Source organism: Sander vitreus, chromosome 23 (assembly GCF_031162955.1).
Source record: "Sander vitreus isolate 19-12246 chromosome 23, sanVit1, whole genome shotgun sequence".
NCBI lineage: Eukaryota > Metazoa > Chordata > Actinopteri > Perciformes > Percidae > Sander > Sander vitreus.
In genome coordinates, this window is record NC_135877.1 from 13,700,274 (window position 1) to 13,721,039 (window position 20,766).

A 20,766-nucleotide genomic window follows, 5' to 3' on the forward strand; every position below is an offset into this window, starting at 1 on the left:
AGAGAAAGATAGATTATGAACCAGAACATCTGGGACAAATATTTCTTCCACGCTTCAGTCCTCCTCTCTTGGGATCATTCACTCCGTTTTTCAAAATGTCGTTGTGACACGAGGGCCGCGTATCCATCAAAAATGTACAATGTTTGCTGTAATTAGCATAAAACACACACACACACACACACACACACACACACACACACACACACACACACACACGAGGAGAGACAGAGCCCACTGAATAATTATGGAGAAAAGTTCAACAACTGTTCCTGTATCGTTTCATCTTTTATTTCCTCTGATCAGACATTGTCACAAGTGTTGTTCTGGATGAATACTCAACACGCAGATTACATTATTAACATAACACAAATTCACACGAACAAATGCAAAGAAAAAACAGATGCGTACATGTGCATGGAAAAGCAGGAAAACAATGAATGTCCAAAATAGGACTGACTTTAATTAGTAAAAATATATTTTTATTTTCCTAACAGTGTTGAAGTGAGAGGGGATGGGTCCAAGTGGCTTGTGACAGAGGGGGCTTGCTTTCTTGTGGTTGTTCCGGTTCATTTTTACTGTCCTTACCGCGGGCCAAGCTCAGGCCTGCTAGGTCCTGTCAGTCTGCCGTTTCTCCAAAATGGCAGACAGTGTCAATGCATCCCTACGTACATAGAGCTAGACGAAAGGTAAGAGAGGTGGGGAAGGAGACAAGAATCAGGGGGAAAACGTGTCTATTTCTCTATCAGGGTGCTGTGTTCGGTGCCTCTACTGTGGTCCGGTTCTCCACAAGGTTTTGAGGGTGTGTGTCTTGGTGCTGACTCATTCCTCACTTCCACTCTGGTTTGGTCAGTTTGTCAGTCGGTCGATAATCAGTAATCCCAGAAAATGAGCTCTTCATTGCCCTCTCTTTCTTTCTCACTCTTCCTTAACCCCCAGTTCTCAACTTGTTCTGCAGACAAAAACAGAGAGAAGGTGCATTAGAGAGACGGAGAAGAAAATAAATAAAAAATTCTAAATGGACAAACAAACAAAAGAGAAAGATATTATGTCCCAAAGGAGAGACAATACAGAGAGAGAAAGGCCTAAGAGTATAATAAAGGGTGGAGGATGGAGTAAGTATAAGAGGATGAAGTGAGTTGGAGAAGTAGTGAAAAGAGAGAAAGACCTGAGGGCAGTGGATTCCATGTTAGCGATAAGTGCAACCACAAATCCCCAGCACTCCCTGTCAATAACCATTTGAACTGGCCTGTTGCAGCTGATGCCACTGGATAAAAACTGGGTGAAGAGTTTAAGAAAGGAGATGAAACAAGGGACACGAGGAAGAGAATGACATAGAAAGTAAGAAACAAAAATGTCTTCTTCCTCACTAACCAACTTAATAATGGTGTTGTGGATGACATAGGTCCATATCAGTAAAAAAAAACTATTTTGTGCACCATTGATCTGCCCATGAAATGATTATTGACACAAACGGTCTGCCAAACACTGGTCAGACTTTAAAGAGATCACTGAAAGGATAATTCCAGTTCATTAGAACTTGGGCTTTATTTTGATCATTTCTATTGGTTATGATAAAATTGTATCTACAGTACCAAAGTGGTCTTCTGCACTGGATCTGGGAACATGAGATACAATGGCAATGTAAAATCACTATATATATATATATATATATATATATATATATATATATATATATATATATATATATATATATATATCTATACATATATACACACATATAGGCCTATAAATGAGGTATGATTTATTTTCTGAGCATAGTGATCTCACAGAAATCCCACCTCTGAACTAAGCTTATGTGTACCTGCACAGATACAAATGTGAGACTTTGGGTAATAATTTATTCGTCACATTTGTTTTCACTACCAGGCATGTGTGGCTAACCTGGGGGTTTCTTTAAAACCTCTATTGGTGTCTAACAGCTTGCGTTTCTTACTTAATATCGACATATTCTCAGATCTCAGTAATTAACTTTTATGTAATCACCGATTGGAGAGATGGCTCCAGAAGATTTACTGATGTCTAAAAAAATATTGAAAGGACAAATTAAATCATTAAAATATTAAATTGAATTGAAATGTCAATACTAAAGTTGGTGTTGGTGGCAGTTTTACGAGCCAGCTCTTTTTTTTTCATTTTGATCCGTGCAAACATAACAGGCACCGCAAACAGGGATCTGGCTTGGCCCTTTGAGAGTAAAAGGGAGATGGAAGGGTCCGTCTAAAAAATGAAGTGGAGAAGGAAAACATAGTGGGCAAGACGCAGTCATGTGGCGAGAATATGGAATGAGGAGGTAAGTGGTAGATGGAGAGATCAGCTTCCGTGATAAAGTCTTATTCATACAAAGAGAGAGAAAGAGACTTTATCTGTCCTTTCGACTGCCTCTTCCTCCCTGTTTGCAATCTGGACCTGTTAAGTGCTGAATGCATTAGAAATTCGACTAGGGATGAAGGGATAGTGGATGGAGTGAAGGAGAGATGGTGGCAGGGCAAAGAGGGCACAAAAGAGAACGAAAGTGAGTCTAAATGTTATCAATGACTGTGGCGATAAGAACCCTAATTATCAGTGACAAAGGCCGAGCTGCTGACAACGCCTTCCTCTCCGCTGGTCATTATTGTAAAACTGAGATTTGGGGGATTTTGTATCCACAGCGAGATGACATCTTGGACATCCCCATCCTTACCCCATCTAGTGGAATTTAAGATTTGAAAGGGAAGGAAGGAGATTTTGATGTTTGAAAACTGGATAACCTATGCTATTAAGTGTCTTTGACAGAAAGGGCGACGAGATGAGAGACGGCACGTTCTGACCTCCAGAGGTCAAAGTCATGTCTTCTGACATTTGTTCTCAGTGCAGCTTCCTGCTCGGCTCTGATAAAGCTGTGTAAACATCCTAATCACAAAACTGCATCAGCTCATATCAATCCTACCTCATTCCCCCTATTTTGTCGGCTGTGTAATTCTGCATATTATTCCTTTAAAGCCTTATCACAGAACTGTTTTTTTTTTTTTTTCACCTAATGACTTTTAGAGTAAGTCTTATACAGATAAGTCCCTAAGACGAACAGGAGTGTGCCGTGATTGCCGCAGGGTGATAAACACAAGCGGATTAACATATCGTCTCAGGCTCGCTTCCAAACAATTTACAAGATCATAACAGCATCCGGACTATGTATGTACCCTTGCTGAATCGAGACGATGCTACAGGTAGCTGTCTTAAATGCACACACACACACACACACACACACACACACACACACACACACACACACACAAGCGATGAATAAAACATTGTGCAATTTAAATGATGTATGGTTTAAAAATCTGCCTGCTTCTGACTTTTAGATCTAATACTAATACCCACGAGAGTGAGCGAGAGACTCAAAACTCAGCTTTCCTCATTTCCGGCAAAACAATGCAATTGTGAAAAAAAATCTAATAGAAAAGCTCTATGAATGTAAATTGAGCCTTTTTGGGGCCAAGTGATGTTACATATTGCAAAGTGCGAGAGGGGGAATCAAGTTAATATCAACCTGAGTGACATTACTATTACCATACAGTGTGTGACCGTGGGAGACGGAGGGCGGAAAAACATTTGCACTTGGCAATGAAAGGAGAGAGCCCAGGGAGGACAATGGTATCCAACTAGCAGCAGCTACTCCCTTAGTCTTATTACATTAAAACACACACAGAGACAGTCAGGGGAACGCCTGTGTCAGCAGGTATTATGGAAATAGACCGTAAGGTTTAAACTGGCTATTTAGAGTGGGCTTTATTCAGGCGCCAGTAGCCCAGTGGAAATTATATTCCCCTGTCTAAAAGCAAGAAGCGAGCACATGTAAATGGATGATAGTGTATAAGTAAGTAAGTGTGTGTGTGTGTGTGTGTGTGTGTGTGTGTGTGTGTGTATTACATTCATTTAGACATTTAAAAAGGGAAAGGCTGCTCAACTTTAGCTACCGTACATACATCTATGAGCACAATGACGTATGCTGTAGCTATCACACACACGGGGCTACTTTGTAATACACACATCAATTAAGCTGGAAGCTAAACCACAGGATTAGGAGGCGCTACAACTTACATATCTGTCCATGAGGGTGCATGCACATACTTGTCATTCTTTTCAGAGGGGAAAAAACATCGTTATTTTGGAAGATAACATTTTATTTTCCTCAAGTGCAAAGACTACAGTTGAACACAATGAAATGCTCATCCCTTTCACTTAACAAGCATGCAAAACACATAAACTTAACATGCATATGCAAAAGTTGCTAGTGTAGTGTTTTAAATTATGTTTACATAAGATATGACAATTGATAAAAGACAAATAGCTTAGTTCCGTAAATAGGCACCTGTTTGGCATTGTTGACACACTGGAGGTAAAGGGCTGCTATGTTGGAACAGTGAAGGGTTTTTCCAATGTTCTCCCTGTAGCATGTGAGGATCTGGCCCTGCAGGTCTGCACACACAGGATACGCCTCATACCGCCTATGGGGGTGAGAAAGGGGAGAGAAATAGTGTGAAAACTGGAAACAAAATATATGGTGTTAGAATTGAGGGCAGGGTGGGTCAAGAGAACAAATGTGTGACAGTGATAAATGTGCGAGTGAGAATCAAAGATGGACAGAAAATGAAGAAAACATGGAAAATGTGTCAGGATGGACAATACAGAGAGATTGACAGAATGAGTATGAGCTATAGAAATTAAGAACAAGAGAAGAGTAATACAGACATATTATTGGTTTGGAAAAAGAGCATGTCAATGGTCATTTATCTCAAGAGAGCCAATGCATTGTTAGAGCCCACTGAGGTACACTGCAGTCTACTGTGTGTACACCCCTTGCCTTGTCTACTGCTACTGTCATTACAGTCCAAAACACCTGAAGCAAGAATCAACATTACTGTATCTGTAAAGAAGGTCAATCCAGCCTCCACTGCTGGGGTGAACTGGGGTATTACGGCATATTGTCATAAAGGTCAGAGGGCTTTCTAAAAACGGACAATAAGGAGTTGTCCAATAAAGCTTCCAACAATGGCTTCATCCCCTGAAAAGGGAGATTCATCAGTGCTACGTGACTGCATGGAAGAGAAGCTAACTCGGCAAATCAATGTGAAATGCAGAGTAAACAAGAAAAAGGCATTGGTTTAATCTAGACAAGCAATAAGGCTTAGTTGTTACAATGAGATGATAATAATTATAATGAGGTTTAAATTACCGGCAAGCTAAGTGTACCTTCCTTTAAATTGGTCCCTGTTCTTATGTCTTACCACCATTAAAAACTATTTAAAACAGCACCACAGAAAAGAGAATTGATCACTCTGCTGGGTAGTAGTGAATCCATTCATTGATTCAGAATGGCTCCCTGAAAGTCAACCATTTACAAACTGGAGAGCTGTCACCTTAGAGTGGTCTAAATTGCAAATTCAATCTTTTAGCATCCACGAGAAGGTTGTTATTCTAGACTGTGAATGCTTATATGTCTGGTTATAGGCTACACATCACTAGCTTAGCACGCCCAAGTCTGTCCTTGAGGTCTTCTACAGCTTTAATGCTGCTATCTTAGCTGGTATGATACAGATGCTAGCACTTCTAATGATACAGTAGATGCTACGCTAAACTTCAGTTCATTTAAATAGGACTCTTATGTTAGATGTATGCAAGGGTTGGATCCTTTAGCCAATCTAAGTAGTGGGATGTACCGCCGGCGCTGATGCCTTGCCCAATATTAACTGCTTTTGTCTGTCTCTTCACACACCCCATAAAAAACCATAATGACGACACATGTGCATGGTAGGGCTATTATGCTAATGGCGGTGTCATCGTTTTGTTCACACCAGTGCTCAGGACACTCCATCTGCCCCACTAAACGGCTTGCATGGGTGTGAAAGAGAATCAGAGTGTAGTGAGAATCAGAGGTTTGATTTTTCCCCCTGGAGTAAGAAAATATCCCCCCCATTGCATACAAAGCAGGGGATTGGTCGCATGGGTCATTACCCAGGGTGCAATGCAGCAGGAAGCTGGTGCAGTCTGTGTACATATGATCATCACCACATGGTCATATTTGTTAGGGAGGCCGGAAAAAATCTATAGTCCTTGTAAGTGCAGGTCAGTGACAATTTGTGACAAGATGAGAGGTGCTCTTTGCACCTTGGACAACTTCAACAGTGGTGTGATTAATCAATACACTTCTTCATTCCCCATCCACCACAGTGCTCAGAGGCCAAACAGGACAAGGCATATTCTATCTAAAGCTAGAAAGGAATACTTCAAAGAGTAAATATAGTCAGTTTTGACGCTTATTTGCTGTCTTGCCAAGAGTTAGATGAGAAGATTCATAACGCTCTCATGTCTGTACTGTAAATATGCTACTGTACATCCAGGGGACAGTTAGCTTAGCTCAGCTTAGCCAGAGACCGGAAGCAGGACCATTTCTTGGCCGACACAGTGGCCATATATAGCCATATATAACCTAACCGGTTGGTGGTGGTAACTTCTATATTTATGGAGTGGTATCAATCTTCTCATCTAAGTCTCGGCAAGGAAGTGAATAAGCATATTTCCCAAAATCTGGAACACTTCCTTTACATTTTGGTTGATTCCGTGGGAGGTCTTATCACTTTGAGTGCAGACTGGAACATTATGCTGTCAGGCGTGGAGAAAGTTCTGTATTTTGTGGATCCATTGGGGAGAAATTCAGTCATTTGCTAGGAGGCATGACAAGGCTATTGCTCTGCGTCAGGGTATTGAACGATGACAGCAGTGCTAGCAGAAATCGCTGCCATCCTATTCCTATGGATCCTGGCGCTCATTTATTACACCGCCTATGGGCATCTACAGGGACGAGAGGAGCCACATACACCCACTAATTACTTTCTTAAGCGTTTGCGTTAATGCCAGGTGCATCCTGCTGATACACACCACAGTGTTTATCACCAGTAATGGCCTTTGAGAGAGAGAGAAAGGAGGACAGAGGAAGGGAGGAAGAGAAAGAGGATGAGGATGGTGGATAGAAATGAAGCGCGTTTCTTGATGAGGAACTAGACAGTGGTACTTCTATTTTGCTTGCTCTCTGGTTCACTCTGCGGAGAAGAGGCAGAGACAGTGGTTGAGTTTATCATGGAGACAATAACACTGTCACACATACTCTGTGGCGGCACGCTGCATCCTCTATCATCTATCATTAAATATAACATTAAGTTCCTGCAGCCAACCACAACCACAGAGCTGGTAGGAAAAGACCCTCCCTCCTTCCCTCCCTCCCTCCTCAGTTTTACATTAGGTGTAAATGTCATTTACCATAGTATCTGCTGTAGTGCTATGCAGCAGGGGGAGCAGCAGATGCAAAAACGGTACTGACCCCGTAGAATAATCTTGTAACCAAATATGGCGATATAAGCCCTCTTGGTGACACTGCTGGTCTCATATAGTTTATTTTACAGGTTATAAAAGCAGCCATTGCCAATAAATGCCCCCCACCCCTTATCTTTTTCTCTTCCTTATTTCCCCATCTCTAGCTTCCCTTTATTCCTCTCTCCTTTATTCCCTCCCTCAACCCCCAGAGGGTCACAGGATATTTAATAAAACTGCATGTGCTGGGAAACAAATAGAGACATCTAGCCAGATACAGTTGGTTATTATTTGCACTGTGTGTGTGTGTGTGTGTGTGTGTGTGTGTGTGTGTGTGTGTGTGTGTGTGTGTGTGTGTGTGTGTGTGTGTGTGTGTACTGCATCCCTGTACCCCAGAGACAGTAAATCTAAACAGTCATATAGGGGTCGCCTCGTGCCATCAGGAGCAGTAAAGGTCTCTATAATAACACCTTATCCACCCACCCCCACCACACAAGTCTCTATTGCTTTGTCCACTGATAGGAATGGAATGGCAGAGTAAGGTTGGTTTAGATATTTACATTACAGTTTTCTCTGCTCTGTGTCAGAAGTAACAAAGAGAAGGAAGAGAGAGAGAGAGAGAGAGAGAGAGAGAGAGAGAGAGAGAGAGAGAGAGAGAGACAAAAAGAGAGAATAGAAAACGGACAGAGAGGAGGGGGGCATTTATAACAGAGAGAGAGGGAGGCACTTCATTGAGAAACAGAGAGACAGAGGGCAGAAAGGAAAGACAATAAGACGGGAAAAGAGAGATGGAGAAGAAGCAGAGAAAGGCCCTCCACAAAACACTCCTGGAGCTCTCTGCTCACTTCCTTTGTAAAGTTCTCCTTTCGGAGAGAACAGACGACGAGGTTGAGAGGAGGAGCAGAAATGATATCAGAGGGTGAATGTGTCCCATTTAACATGTACATAATAAGGCAGAACAGATTACCTGCTCACTACTCTCACTGTCTGTCTCCCTCCTCAAGGTGTCCCTATATCATTTAATACAATCCTTTCTTTTATGCCCCCCCCTGCTGCACAAGTCAGCACATTTCCATGGAGGGGACGTATTCTGAGGTTTATAGCTACGGCTACATTCTTCAAAGGACATATTGACTGCAAGCTGGGGGACGTATTGAGATCGATGTTGGGATTTTCATACAATATGCATGTGTTATGCCAATAGACTGAGCGAGGAACAGTGTCAGTACATTTTTCAAACCAACATATATTGACCATGACCACCATCTGCTGTAACAATGTAGAGCAATGACATTCATAGATCTCTGTTAAGGGTACAACATGCTTCAATAGTTGAACAAAGTACGAGACACATCTGGAAACATGTACATTCATCTGTCATAGTTTGAGATACATTATAATTTCGAAGAAAGACAAAGACACACAGATACACACAGGAGTGCCCAAAGGGACATGCAGGCGTACAGACAAACAAATACTGTCCATTCAATGTCCATTGTAAAAATGTTCACTCCAACTGCAGTAGCACAGCTTTCTTCCTATAACAAGCTAACATAGCAAGCAGTGGATTATATGTAATGGCTACATCCAGCTAAAAAAAATGACACAAGATAAATAAAAGTAAGTGGTTTCCATCATTGATGAATAGGATGTGTGTTTGTCTAAGGCTGGAGGTTATTTGAAAACTTTTGATACAAGTGCTGACACAATACTATAAGGTTTGGTACCAATACCCAAACCATACTATTTTATTGATACCTTAACTTTACAGTTTTCTTCGAAACCCTATTTTATTTAAGAAAAGGGAAGTTGCTCCTGATGATGATACATATTTTCCTACATAAAACACTAGTCCTAACACTAAGTCTCTGAAATTGTCAACCTGATCAAAGAATAGATCACACACATTTTGTTTGGTACTAAAAAAATATACTAAGGTCTAATACCCTTCTCTACCATCTCTACCCTATAGAGCTTTTGTGAGAGACGAAGGAATCAAAATGTATTTATCTTTAACAATAAGCAAGCAAGCAAGCAACAAAATTCAAGAAGAAGCCATTTGATTCATTCCATCATGATTAAAAAGAACCAAAAACAGGTAGAAGTCCGATTTGTTCAGATTTCACTCATGTTGCCAGTATTTATCTCCCCCAATCTCTAACTGATGTTCTTTCACCCACACACACACACACATACTGTAGCTTCATCGACAGTATGGATTACCCTTGCCTGCCACTAGATTGAGTTCCCAATCACCACATTCTCTATTTATCATCATTTGGGTCCACTTAGGGGTTAATAAGGTTAAGGGGTGGGTGCCGGTTCCCCCTTTAAAAGCCCTCATGTTCTCTCTAGTTAAGGCAGGCGTCAGTACCGAGGGGGGTAAATAAATATAAATGATCCAGTTAAGGAGAAAAATGACACACATTTCGCTCACGCTGCTTTTTAAAAGCAGACCTGAGTGACCCCCTACAGTGAAATCCATCAGCATGGATAAGAGATTGAATGAGAGAGAGAGAGAGAGAGAGAGAGAGAGAGAGAGAGAGTATGAGTGAGCGAGGGAGGCAAAAGCAGACAATAACAAAGAGGGAGTGAGTGAGAGAGATTTAAATTAAGACAGAAAACACTGTTTGTAAGTGAGCAGTGAGGGAGACAAAGAAGGATGAGTGGATGAGAGGAAAAAGAAAGGGAGCGTATGTCCTTCCTGACCCCTCTTTTTACACTCGTACATGGGGATTGGTCTCTGGCCTCAAGCAGAAGAAGATGGACATCGCAGCTGAAAGATGTTTACCAATACCGAAAGACAACTTGAAATTAAAACAATCATCCATGCTACATGTACATGTTGTTCCATCATCCATGTCACTGTGCGGCAAAAAAACAAAGAATACAGAAAAGCAATAAAAGCTTTGAGTGGGTTTCCCGAGCATTTCCAATGCAGCAAAGTGACTAAATCAGCCACTAAAAGGTGTGTATGTGCATCGGGTGTATGTGCCCACGCAGGTGCCTGGAATTGTGTGTGCTTTTTCCAGCCAACACAGCGAAGCTCTTAAGGCCGAAAGAAGAGCTTTTAAAGCAGTTATTGACTTCTGTCTCCTCAGCTGACCACCATCTTGGCCCTGCACCCCAGTTGCCTAGATACAGAATTGTGGTTCACCCTCACCTGACAGAGGGGTCAAAGCGCTGCTCAGTCTGTCCTGACTCGCTGACGACTACTTCAGAGAAAAACACCTCTGAAGTGCTTTGCAATAACTTTCCTGCAAAATTAATTCCTGTCATTTTTAGTAATTAAAAGTTCTGCTCGGCGCAATTAAACATAATAAATCATTACTTCATTAATTTTGGGACGTCAGAATTATTCCTTTAAACAAACAGGAGCGATGCCAAGAAAATGGAAAGCCCCGACACCTTATTTACATTTTGTAGCAGCACGGTGGATTAAGCAGAAAACCTGCTGGATTTCCTCCAGCATATTTATCCTCCTCAGTAATGTGAAAGATAAAATAAATGCACAACGCAATAGTCCTGCAATGCTTTGGTACAGGGCTATGTGTTGGATTGCATTTAGGTTGCATGGGGTTTCCTGATTTTGTGTCCACAAACTTCATGACAAGAAGCAATGGTTTGTAGCAAATAAAGGAAATGTGGTCTTAAACTTAAACTCCTGGAAATAAACTTGACCAGTGTTTGTTTACTATAATTAATTAATAATTAAAATTAAGTATCAGAATTAGATTGACAATAGCACTTTTTTTTTTAAATGCTGCACTGAACACTTAACAAGCAGCAACTCCATTACTAAAGAGAGTGCTGGTAATATTGGGCAATGCATTTATGTAGATAAGAGAAGATGTTTAAGTTGTTGATTGCAAACTGTTTATGGTTATAAGGGAACGAGGGATGAGTGGGATCTACTTTCCCCCTATATGGCATGGAGGAGAAGACAGACAGGTGTGGTTTCTTGACCGATGCAGTACAGAACACCAGTGTTATGAAGAAAAACAACGAGCCATTTACATTCAACAAGTTTTGCTCCACGCCTCCTCATTTCACCTTTGTGTGAGTGTGCGGAGAGACGAAGCGAGGATGGCGGCTGCTGTTATTGTCAACTGGATTAAATTAAAAAAAGATGTATTCAAATGGGCTAAAAAATAAACAACCGACAAAAGCAGGGAGTGAGCGTGTAGCCTGAGGGAGGAGAGGAGTGACAGTAAAGTGACAGACCAAAATGAGATTTTATTCTCGATGGCCGACTGTAGTGGGGGGGGGGGCGGAACCGAAAAATGCTTGGCTTAGACACACACACACACACACACACACACACACACACACACACACACACACACACGCACGCACTCACTCACTCACTCTCAGTCACAAAAGTGTGAAAATACACTGCCTTTTATGATCTTATCACAAATGTCACCATCAAGGCAGAAAGCTAAGAATCCAAGTTTTTGAGAACTAAGAAGAGAGATGGAGACATAAGAGGTGATGGTCTCAATCCTTCAGTATTACACAGCCTTGTCAGACCCACCCATTCACCAATGTAAGATGTCCCTGTCCCATCTCAAATCTGTAGGGACCCTGCACAAACAAAGTGACTAGCTTCAACAAAGAACCCCAAAGCCCCACCAAAGGTTAGCACTGACAGGAGGTTTAGGACCACTACGCCACTGTTCTTTCATTCCACATTCCATCTTTGCGCATAATCTCACATCTATCATTTTCCGCCATGCCTGTCAGCTTGCATTTCAAACTAAATCCCCATTGGGTCACCGCAGCCCGTCGAGACACTGCACACGCACACACACCAAAGCAGATATCCACGTGTATATCGTCGCTGTCGGACAGAAACCTTGTATCTCCATATTTCATCATTTTTATACCCTTTACATCTGTCTGTGGGTTTTACAAATATTTAACCAGTGATGAGATGATTTTTTTTCGGAGGTAAATAGCTCAATAAAATGTTTTCAAATTAACGGTTTAGGAAATACAAGTTTTTCGCCCGACAGCAACGATATGTGAGCTCACTCTTATTCATTCATCCTCACATACATAAGCACACACACATTTGCACTCTTACATACATGTCGTGCAGTAAAGGTCACACATTCCGTGCTGGACAGTGTGATAATACATCAGACTTGGATAAACAGCTAGTGGTGAAGGTGGCAGGATATAAATCAGGTGCAGGGAGAGATAGCCTCCTTTCCACAGGCAACTGGGAACTCTTATCTGCAGTCAGTGTCATGGGGAAAGTGAATAAAAGCTTTGGTTTTGTGTGTGTGTGTGTGTGTGTGTGTGTGTGTGTGTGTTTCTAATATACTGTATGATTACATTATTTGTTACATGTTGTGTTTATTTATATATATGTGGAAGAGCTGTACACAAAATGTTTTGTCTAGGTCTCTGAGACCAGGCTGACACCCTGCAGTTTATGATTCATGGCAACAATTTCAGACACTAGAGGGGCCGGTTTACAGTTTGTGCAGTATTTGTTCATACTCACTTCAGACAATATTGTTTATGTGTCCATTTTGTGGGGGAAAACAATAAAACTATAAAAAATGTTTGGATTGTGATGGCACTAAGTTTTTGAAGCATCATGTAGAAATTAGATGGATTGTATTCTATGTATTATGTAATCATAATAATAAAAAATATAACTATAGCTGTGAGAAAGTGTGAAAGAATGCAGATACAATATGTGTATGTCCCTTCATAGATATATACAGTATAGTATAGTGTGTATATATATGAATATATATATATGTGTGTGTGTGTGTGTGTGTTTTAGTGGGTTGTGGATATAATGAGGTCACAGTGATGCAGTAGCGTGCCGGTTAGGAGCGCTACATCATTCTCAGAAAACAAAATACTGCAGGAGAACGGCAGGGAACAGCTGTACTGCTGACATAACAAACAACTACACACACACACACAATCTCATACATTACACACACACACACACACACACACACACACACACACACACACACACACACACACACACACACACACACACACACACACACCTTGAGTACCTACCTCTCACACTTTATTTATTTAAACATAGCCAAGGAAAATGACCACACTGTACCCGTGTGATAAATGGAACACATGCACCCTGGATACTTACTGAAGTCTATTTGTAAACTTTATGGTTAACTTGTGTTTATCGCATACGATAATAAAACTCACCCAAAAAGGTATGACTGCTACTGATACAAGAGAGAGACATTCAAGAGAGTGACACAGGAGTGAAATTTTCATCTTAGTCATTCAGCTGAATTGTTTTTTTAATACCAAGAATGTCTAGTCCCGATCTAATCACTTGTTCTCCCGTTTCAAATTAAGTAGTAGTGAGAGTAATCATTCCCCATGTTGACTATTACAGAGCATCAACCCCAAAGAGCCTGCATAAGAACAGCTGCTGCATATAGCTATGATACATACTTTCCTTCCAAATACCATCCATTCTTGAGACCTGATTTTCCTGATCTAAACGGAACACAGTTGTGTCCTACAGAATTCCCACAAATTCCCAACTGATGACATCATATGGAAAACACATACCACCCACAAGCACTAATTAAAACTCCCAAAAGCATATATACAGATGTTATAACCCTTGACAGGCAGTCTACTCTGGCCCCATACATCTTCTTCTCCACTATAATAAACCATAGCCTAATATCAGCCCTAAGACTAATCAATCCCTGAAGTACTATCACTCTCTTTACAGTGGCACTGACATAAGCTCAAGTGGGAAAATGAAGACATTCTAATAAAAAAAGATGTCATCTCCTACACTTAATAACATCCTCACATTAACATATTACATGGTAATTCTATCAAGTATGGATACGGCTCTGGCTTTTCTTTTCCTTTTCTTTTTATCTCTCGGGGACATTTTCAACTCTGAGAAAATCAAAAGCCTGTGTGAGACAAAACACATTTTCTGCTATTATTTAACAGAGGCCACAGATATAATCTTTTCTCTGTAGGGTCTTTGTCATAAGAGAGAGAGAGAGAGAGATAGGGAGAGAGAGCTTTGAGAAAACGCACACACATTATGTTCACAAAAGATATTCAACATGAGTGCATACAAACATACACCATCACACATGAACTCACACACATAAACAAAGATGGGCCAAACACGCCCTGTTAAATCCAATTAACCCTCTGCTCTGATCCCCGCAATGCTTCCCTGCCCCGGTCTTGTAACACCAGACCTTCCCGCCATTTCATTAGCACACACACACACACACACACACACACACACGCGCAGATACTCCCCCCTCCTCTACCTTTCCACAATTGTAATCCAGTCACAACCCTGCTAATGCACCTCCTATAATCCAATCAGCCAATCACTGCTCTTCATGCAAAGGCCTGTGTCACATGACTAACCGCACGTTAGCTTGCAGTTAGCACTGTCATTTGGCACTAATGTTATTCCAGTGTTTTTTTTCCTTTCTTTAATGTGATTTGGTGAAGTCTCAGCTCCAGCTTCCACGAGTCTAGCGCTAAAACCCCGGTGGACTAGGCTAATCAGTTTCCAGCATTTCTGAGGGAGACAATGATCCCAGTGTTAGTGTTGGCTAATGACAAGCTAACACAATTTGCCTAGCCTCCCTGGAGGAGAGCTTAGAGCCAGGGGCCATTCATACCCCACCTCCTGCAGGCTCTTCATCCACTTCTCCTACATTACTATGGAGCCTAATGGCCCCCTATTAAGAAGAAAGATGGAACACAGACGTGGAGGGATTCTGCATCTTCTTGAGTAACATATATGTGTCGGATATGTGCTACATCCATGACTGTTTGGATGTTTAATATTGCCTCCTCTGTTAATAACTTCAATGAAGTAAACATTCTTTTCACTGCAAGGTGTGCCTGTAACATGTAGAGCATACAGTAGCTTAGCATTATTAGAGTGAGGAGCATATATTAACTCATGGTGCTGTAATGCACTTTGGATCAAAATAAATGCCAAATATCTTATTAATATTTCTAGGAGTTTCAATATAAGAGGGAAAAGGAGTCAAAACTATTTGAAAGCTTAGTCTTTTCTGCTGCACACAGGGGTTATCTTATACTTTGTGTATTGATGTGGGAAACGCTACCCATGTTATAAAACTGCTACAAATTATTTGATAATCCTGTTTGACCCAAGTCTAGTTGAAGATAAAGTTTTACAGAATAAATTATACTCATTAACACTGAAAAATTAAAAGAGCACAAGAAAGTCAACTATTATCAACATGCAATCAGGTTTATCAGTAAACCAGATCATCAACATCAGCTAATGGGTTGGGCTAATGTGATACTGAGTGAAAGTCGTAGCTTAGAATGTGGTTAGCATAATTTTATAGTGTATTGACTGGTCTACATGGACTTCTAATCGGCAATGAATGCATCATTTTAGATAACACACATGAAGCCTACCCAAGATAGTTAAATAAATACCTACTATGCATGACAAAAAAGGCCTTTCTGGGGGGGAAAAAAATAAAAGAAGAAAGCAACAACGAAAGTACTATTTTTGGAAGTAAATGTAAAGAATGGGTTAAACCTTAAACTGTCGGTGAGTGAAAGCCTTTGATCTACTTTGGATTGACAGTGTCTAAACTTACTTGAACTTGGCATTCACTTGGTCGGCAGCTTTATGGTAGTTCTCTGTTGTGACCTTGTAGAACTGAGCACTCTGCAGAGAGACAAAGAGAAAAACCAGTGAGTGAGATAAATGCATTGACATGTTATTGTAATCTCGTGTACAAAAAAGTCCATCCAATGTATTCACATCTTTCCTGATTTCAGGTTGAAGCTATTTAGGCAAAAGGAAAAATTTCAGCAAAGTGATGCCTCGTAACACTTCAGATCTGATATAGTCCTACCTACAGTGCAGCCGAGCTTGCGCAGCCCTGCCTCATCTACCATCATCCAAACTCCATTAAAACTTTATGCAGAGAGATATTAAGAGCATTGGTCTATTACCAGTTGGGCTTATTGTCCACAACATGGAAGCTAACTTTGTGATCCGTAATGTATATAGATTGGAAGTGGGGAGTATGTGCTTGGATATACAGTATGAAGTCCGCAATGGTAAAAAAATATTGGCACATAAAATATTGCACATTTTATTTTGTGTGTGTGTAAATGTGCACCACACGTTTGCCTCTCTGTGTGAACGTGTGAATTATGGGTATTTGTGTGTGCGTTTGTGCTTATCCTCTCACAAATGGCCGCAGTAATAACAGGCAGCAATCGTGTAAGGTCAGAGGGTCGCTAGTGAACAATGTACAGCCCACCAGTCAAAATCCCACAGTGACCCATAGCAAATCAATCAATAGCAGGACCCCTCAACCTGAATTACCTCCTCAAACATGGCCATATAACACATAACACAACTCCTACAACATTTATACTACTAGAGGAAGAACTGTTTTGTCAGCCCTAAGTTGCTGTTATGCACATTTATGATCAAATGGTGAGAGGTTGTAAAGTGCGATGGATGGCTTGATTGAGTCGTCTAAGGTTTGATCCAGGGGCAAAACAGGCAATGTCTACCAATGCCTTCCTCTTAAGTACTCCACATACAAGGTATACTTACACTTATACCTTGATTTAAAAAAGTATAGTTTAAACATGCATAAACATATTGTCTTTCACATCAGACAGAGTAGAGGTTTTGTGCCATTACCTGTTGGGGTAATGTTGAGCTACCCAATCTACACAGTCAATACTGTATGATGTTGTGCTGGGTTAAAGATCTCTCAGACTGTATTAAGCCTAAATAGTAAGCAGACTTTTATAAGGTTCACAAAAATAATCATACATTCAGAAGAAAAAGGCTTTTGACTTAGTGCAGAGCAAGCTAGTCTTGCAAGTTGGTTCCGGAGAAGTATTAAACAAGCCTTTTCTGAGTCAACAATGGTATTTTAAAAATTAGTTCTATCCTATCTGTGCATTGTTAAAAGAGGAATAATTATCCTTGAGCCGCATATGCATTAGCCAAGGCCTGACAATAACCTAAAGCGAAGAATTTGTCGTGCAAAAAGCACTCAGAATCAGTGACCAGCTAACCCATCAACATTACAATCACTGAAAACCAGGCAATTAAATCATCTTGCATAAATTACAGATACTAGAAATGTGACAAATGTAAGCCTCTTTGTCCTATGTGCCCTGACGTAACCTTCTTGAAGGGAAGACATTCATCATAGTTCAGAAAAGATCAATAGGAATGAACTGTGCTGCTGAAAAGATCAATAGTAGTGTGTTGTAGAGCTAACAGAAGATGGGACATGGCAACGCTGACAAGGTCTGATACAGATTTGAGTCCTCTTCCTTTGGATGGACACAGGATTTGCAATGACGTCATTTACTTTGTTCACATTTTGTGGAGTTACAGACATATTTTAAAACAAATTAGATTATTTGACATCAATTTTTAGACTGCTCTCTATAACAACACAAAAATATATTTTTAAATATGTAGATAGCTATTATCTAGATAGCTAGATATCTATTTTATATACTTCATAGATGTGTTGAATTGAAACAAAGAACTGCTTTATTCAGATCCTTTGCTATGACACATCAAAATTAATTAGATACATTTTGTTTCCTTTAATTGATTGGAAATCATTTATGCCTATGCAGAGATCCATGTCCCATGAGTAAAAAATGAAGTAATGAACTTCAAGAAACCCTCCTTACATGTTCAGGATGCATGTTCAGGGATGAATTTTCAGAAGGCAAAAAAAGATCCTGCATGAAATGTATAAAACAACGTAGTGTGGAAAAAATAAAGGGGTCTGAATACTTTACCGACCCACTGCAGTTGTCCCTCAGGCAGACATTAGTTTGTACGTAAAACACAGTAAAGAAGTATGCCCAAAGTTTAAGAGTTAACTTGTAAGCTTCTGTTGTATCTGTGCCCTCTTGGCCTTGAATCAAGTGGTTTTTAGTGTAGACAAAGAAGCTGTCAAGAGCTAAGGAACAAGATTTAAAAGAGAAGCTTATTCACAGATAAAAAGACTAAAAAGAGATTTTTGGGGCTGCTAAAGAGGCAAGAATAAGACTTCTCCTGGGTGCAGAGATTGAGCCATTGGAAGAGAAAGAGAGAGTCGTAAAGAGACGGATTTGAGTCTCTGTCTAGAATACTAAGTATAAGGTAATAATACCTGCCTAAATGGCAGAGCTGCCACTAATCAGCACACTAGTCCACCTAGGATGACAAAAGGCCATGTGTTACAATGATTGCAGGACCACTTACAATATGCGTACGCACACACACACACAAACAATGTGCGTTCACGCTGACACCTACATGCACAAAGAACTAACACGCACAGCATGGGTACATGAGTAGACATGCTGCAACAAGCATCTACACATATCCTGTTGAGTAGATATAGACAATGACATGCACTCACAAAAACCCTCAATCACTACCTGAGAGATCAGAGAAGATGGTAATTTGTCTGATTACTGAGTGGTGTCAAATTGTGATTTCCTGCTGTTGCCCCAACTGATTTAGAGAATAGCCCTGAACTTTTGTTAGCCCAGAGAGGAGAGACTACGCTCAGTTTGCGTGAAAATATTTCTCCCTGGACCAATATAAAATCTTTTTATGCGCTGCAAAACACAACCTTGTTTTAAGTCTCACAGAGAGGTTTTTTAATTGCTGTCGAGCAATTCTTTGTCAAAGCCTGAACAGAAATGTGTAGCTACAGTACAAGAATCTTGTTCTGAAATCTCTGAGTGTTTCTCTTTATTTTCATCCTCTTTTCTCCATTTGCTTTCCAGTAGCTCATCTGGAGCCAAACTAAATGCTGGTGGGGGGTGTCACAGACAAATTAAGTCATTACTGCTAATGCACTGCAGCGATATGGAGACGATAGAAGCTGCATCCCAACACAGGCTCCAGCTCAATTTAGAAAAAAAAAAGCCTCACATTTTTAATGAATAAAACAAATAACTCCCTGTCCTGATGGCTTCTTTCTCTTATCTGCTGCTGAGCAGGAGGGCCGAAATGGGGAGAAACCCCGCCATGGCCAACATTACGGTTCTGCAGAGCTAGAGAGAAAATGAGACTTCTGCTGTGTGACTCTGCAACTAAGGAAAGAAAATAGGCTGGTAAACTTTTATTGTGTCTATCCTTCATACACATTTTTATTTAAAGGTAACTGTATCTGCCCACCATCACCTCTAAGCATGTGTTCAGGCAGAACACAAGGCAAATTTTAAAGGTGGCGATTGGATACAAAGTCAAATGAAAGGCGTGATCAGATGCAAATTTGCCCAGGGCGGCACGACCTGAGACTCAAGACACACTCCCACAGACAAGGTCGGCCCATTGCTAGTTTAGCTTACAGCTAACGTCTGCGCAGTCGGTACATTGGATGGAGAATACACACAAATGTCCGGCAGTCAATTTCGAAAACCAAACACATTGGGGTTTTAAGGGAGTTATGTGCCAGACTACAGGTATTTCTCAGCCAGGCTCAATCGCTTCCTAGAGACTGGTTGCCTGACAACCTCACAGATTTTCTTATCTTAGGACAAAGCTAGCCTAGCAGTTGCCCCCATTTCCAGTCTTTGCGCTAAGCTAAGTGGCTGCTGGCTGTAGCTTCATATTTACCGTACAGACATAAGAGTCTGAGTGGTATCAATCTCTCATCTAAAGTAACTAACAATCATACTATTCTTTAAGTTTATACAAGCAATTTCTTTCTTTAAATCACTTTTCTTGAGAACCACTAGATGTTCTATATAAATGAAAAAAACTGTGGCAATGCAAAGTTAGCTACTTTTATGGCTAAGTGAAATGTTTTACACCCTCATTTTCAATATAATCTTCTCCGGGAACCATCACCTTATCGTGGTGGAGAGGTTTGTGTGTCCCTATGAACCTGAGGGCTGTGTTGTCTGGAGCTTTGTGCTCCTGGTAGGGTCTCCCAAGGCAAAGTGGTCTCAGGTGAGGGGCCAGACAAAGAATGGTTCAAAAATCCTATGAAAAATCGAGGAAGGGATGAAGTGACCCTGCCCGGAGGAAGCCCGGGGCCCCCGTCTGGAGCCAGGCCCAGATGGAGGGCTCGTCAGCGAGCGTCTGGTGGCCGGGTTTGCCACGGAGCCCGGTCGGGCACAGCCCGAAAAAGCTACGTGGCGGACATCCCTCCATCCCATGGGCCCACCACCTGTGGGAGGAACCGCTGGGGTCGGGTGCGCTGCCACATGGGTGGCAGTGAAGGTCAGGGGCCTCGACGGACCAGACCCGGGCAGCAGAGGCTGGCTCTGGGGGACGTGGAATGTCACCTCTCTGTGGGGGAAAGGAGCCGGAACTTGTGCGGGAGGTGGAGCGCTACCGGTTAGATCTGG

The 20,766-nt window shown here is 41.2% G+C and overlaps 1 protein-coding gene across 3 annotated transcripts in view; it reads right to left on the reverse strand.

The window, feature by feature from the left end:
* Window positions 1-272: 272 nt before the first annotated feature.
* Window positions 273-20,766, reverse strand: part of chchd3a (coiled-coil-helix-coiled-coil-helix domain containing 3a) — a 71,895-nt gene continuing 51,401 nt past the window's right edge. For 2 of the 3 annotated variants that reach the window (XM_078242619.1, XM_078242617.1), the window contains 4 exons: window positions 16,017-16,087; window positions 4,373-4,508; window positions 4,102-4,139; window positions 273-949 (listed from right to left, as the gene is read on the reverse strand). In XM_078242619.1, the coding sequence (XP_078098745.1) occupies window positions 940-949; window positions 4,102-4,139; window positions 4,373-4,508; window positions 16,017-16,087 (255 nt within the window). In that variant the 3' untranslated portion in view covers window positions 273-939. The remainder of the gene's footprint in view (window positions 950-4,101; window positions 4,140-4,372; window positions 4,509-16,016; window positions 16,088-20,766) is intronic. The other variant, XM_078242618.1, reaches the window with a different exon arrangement.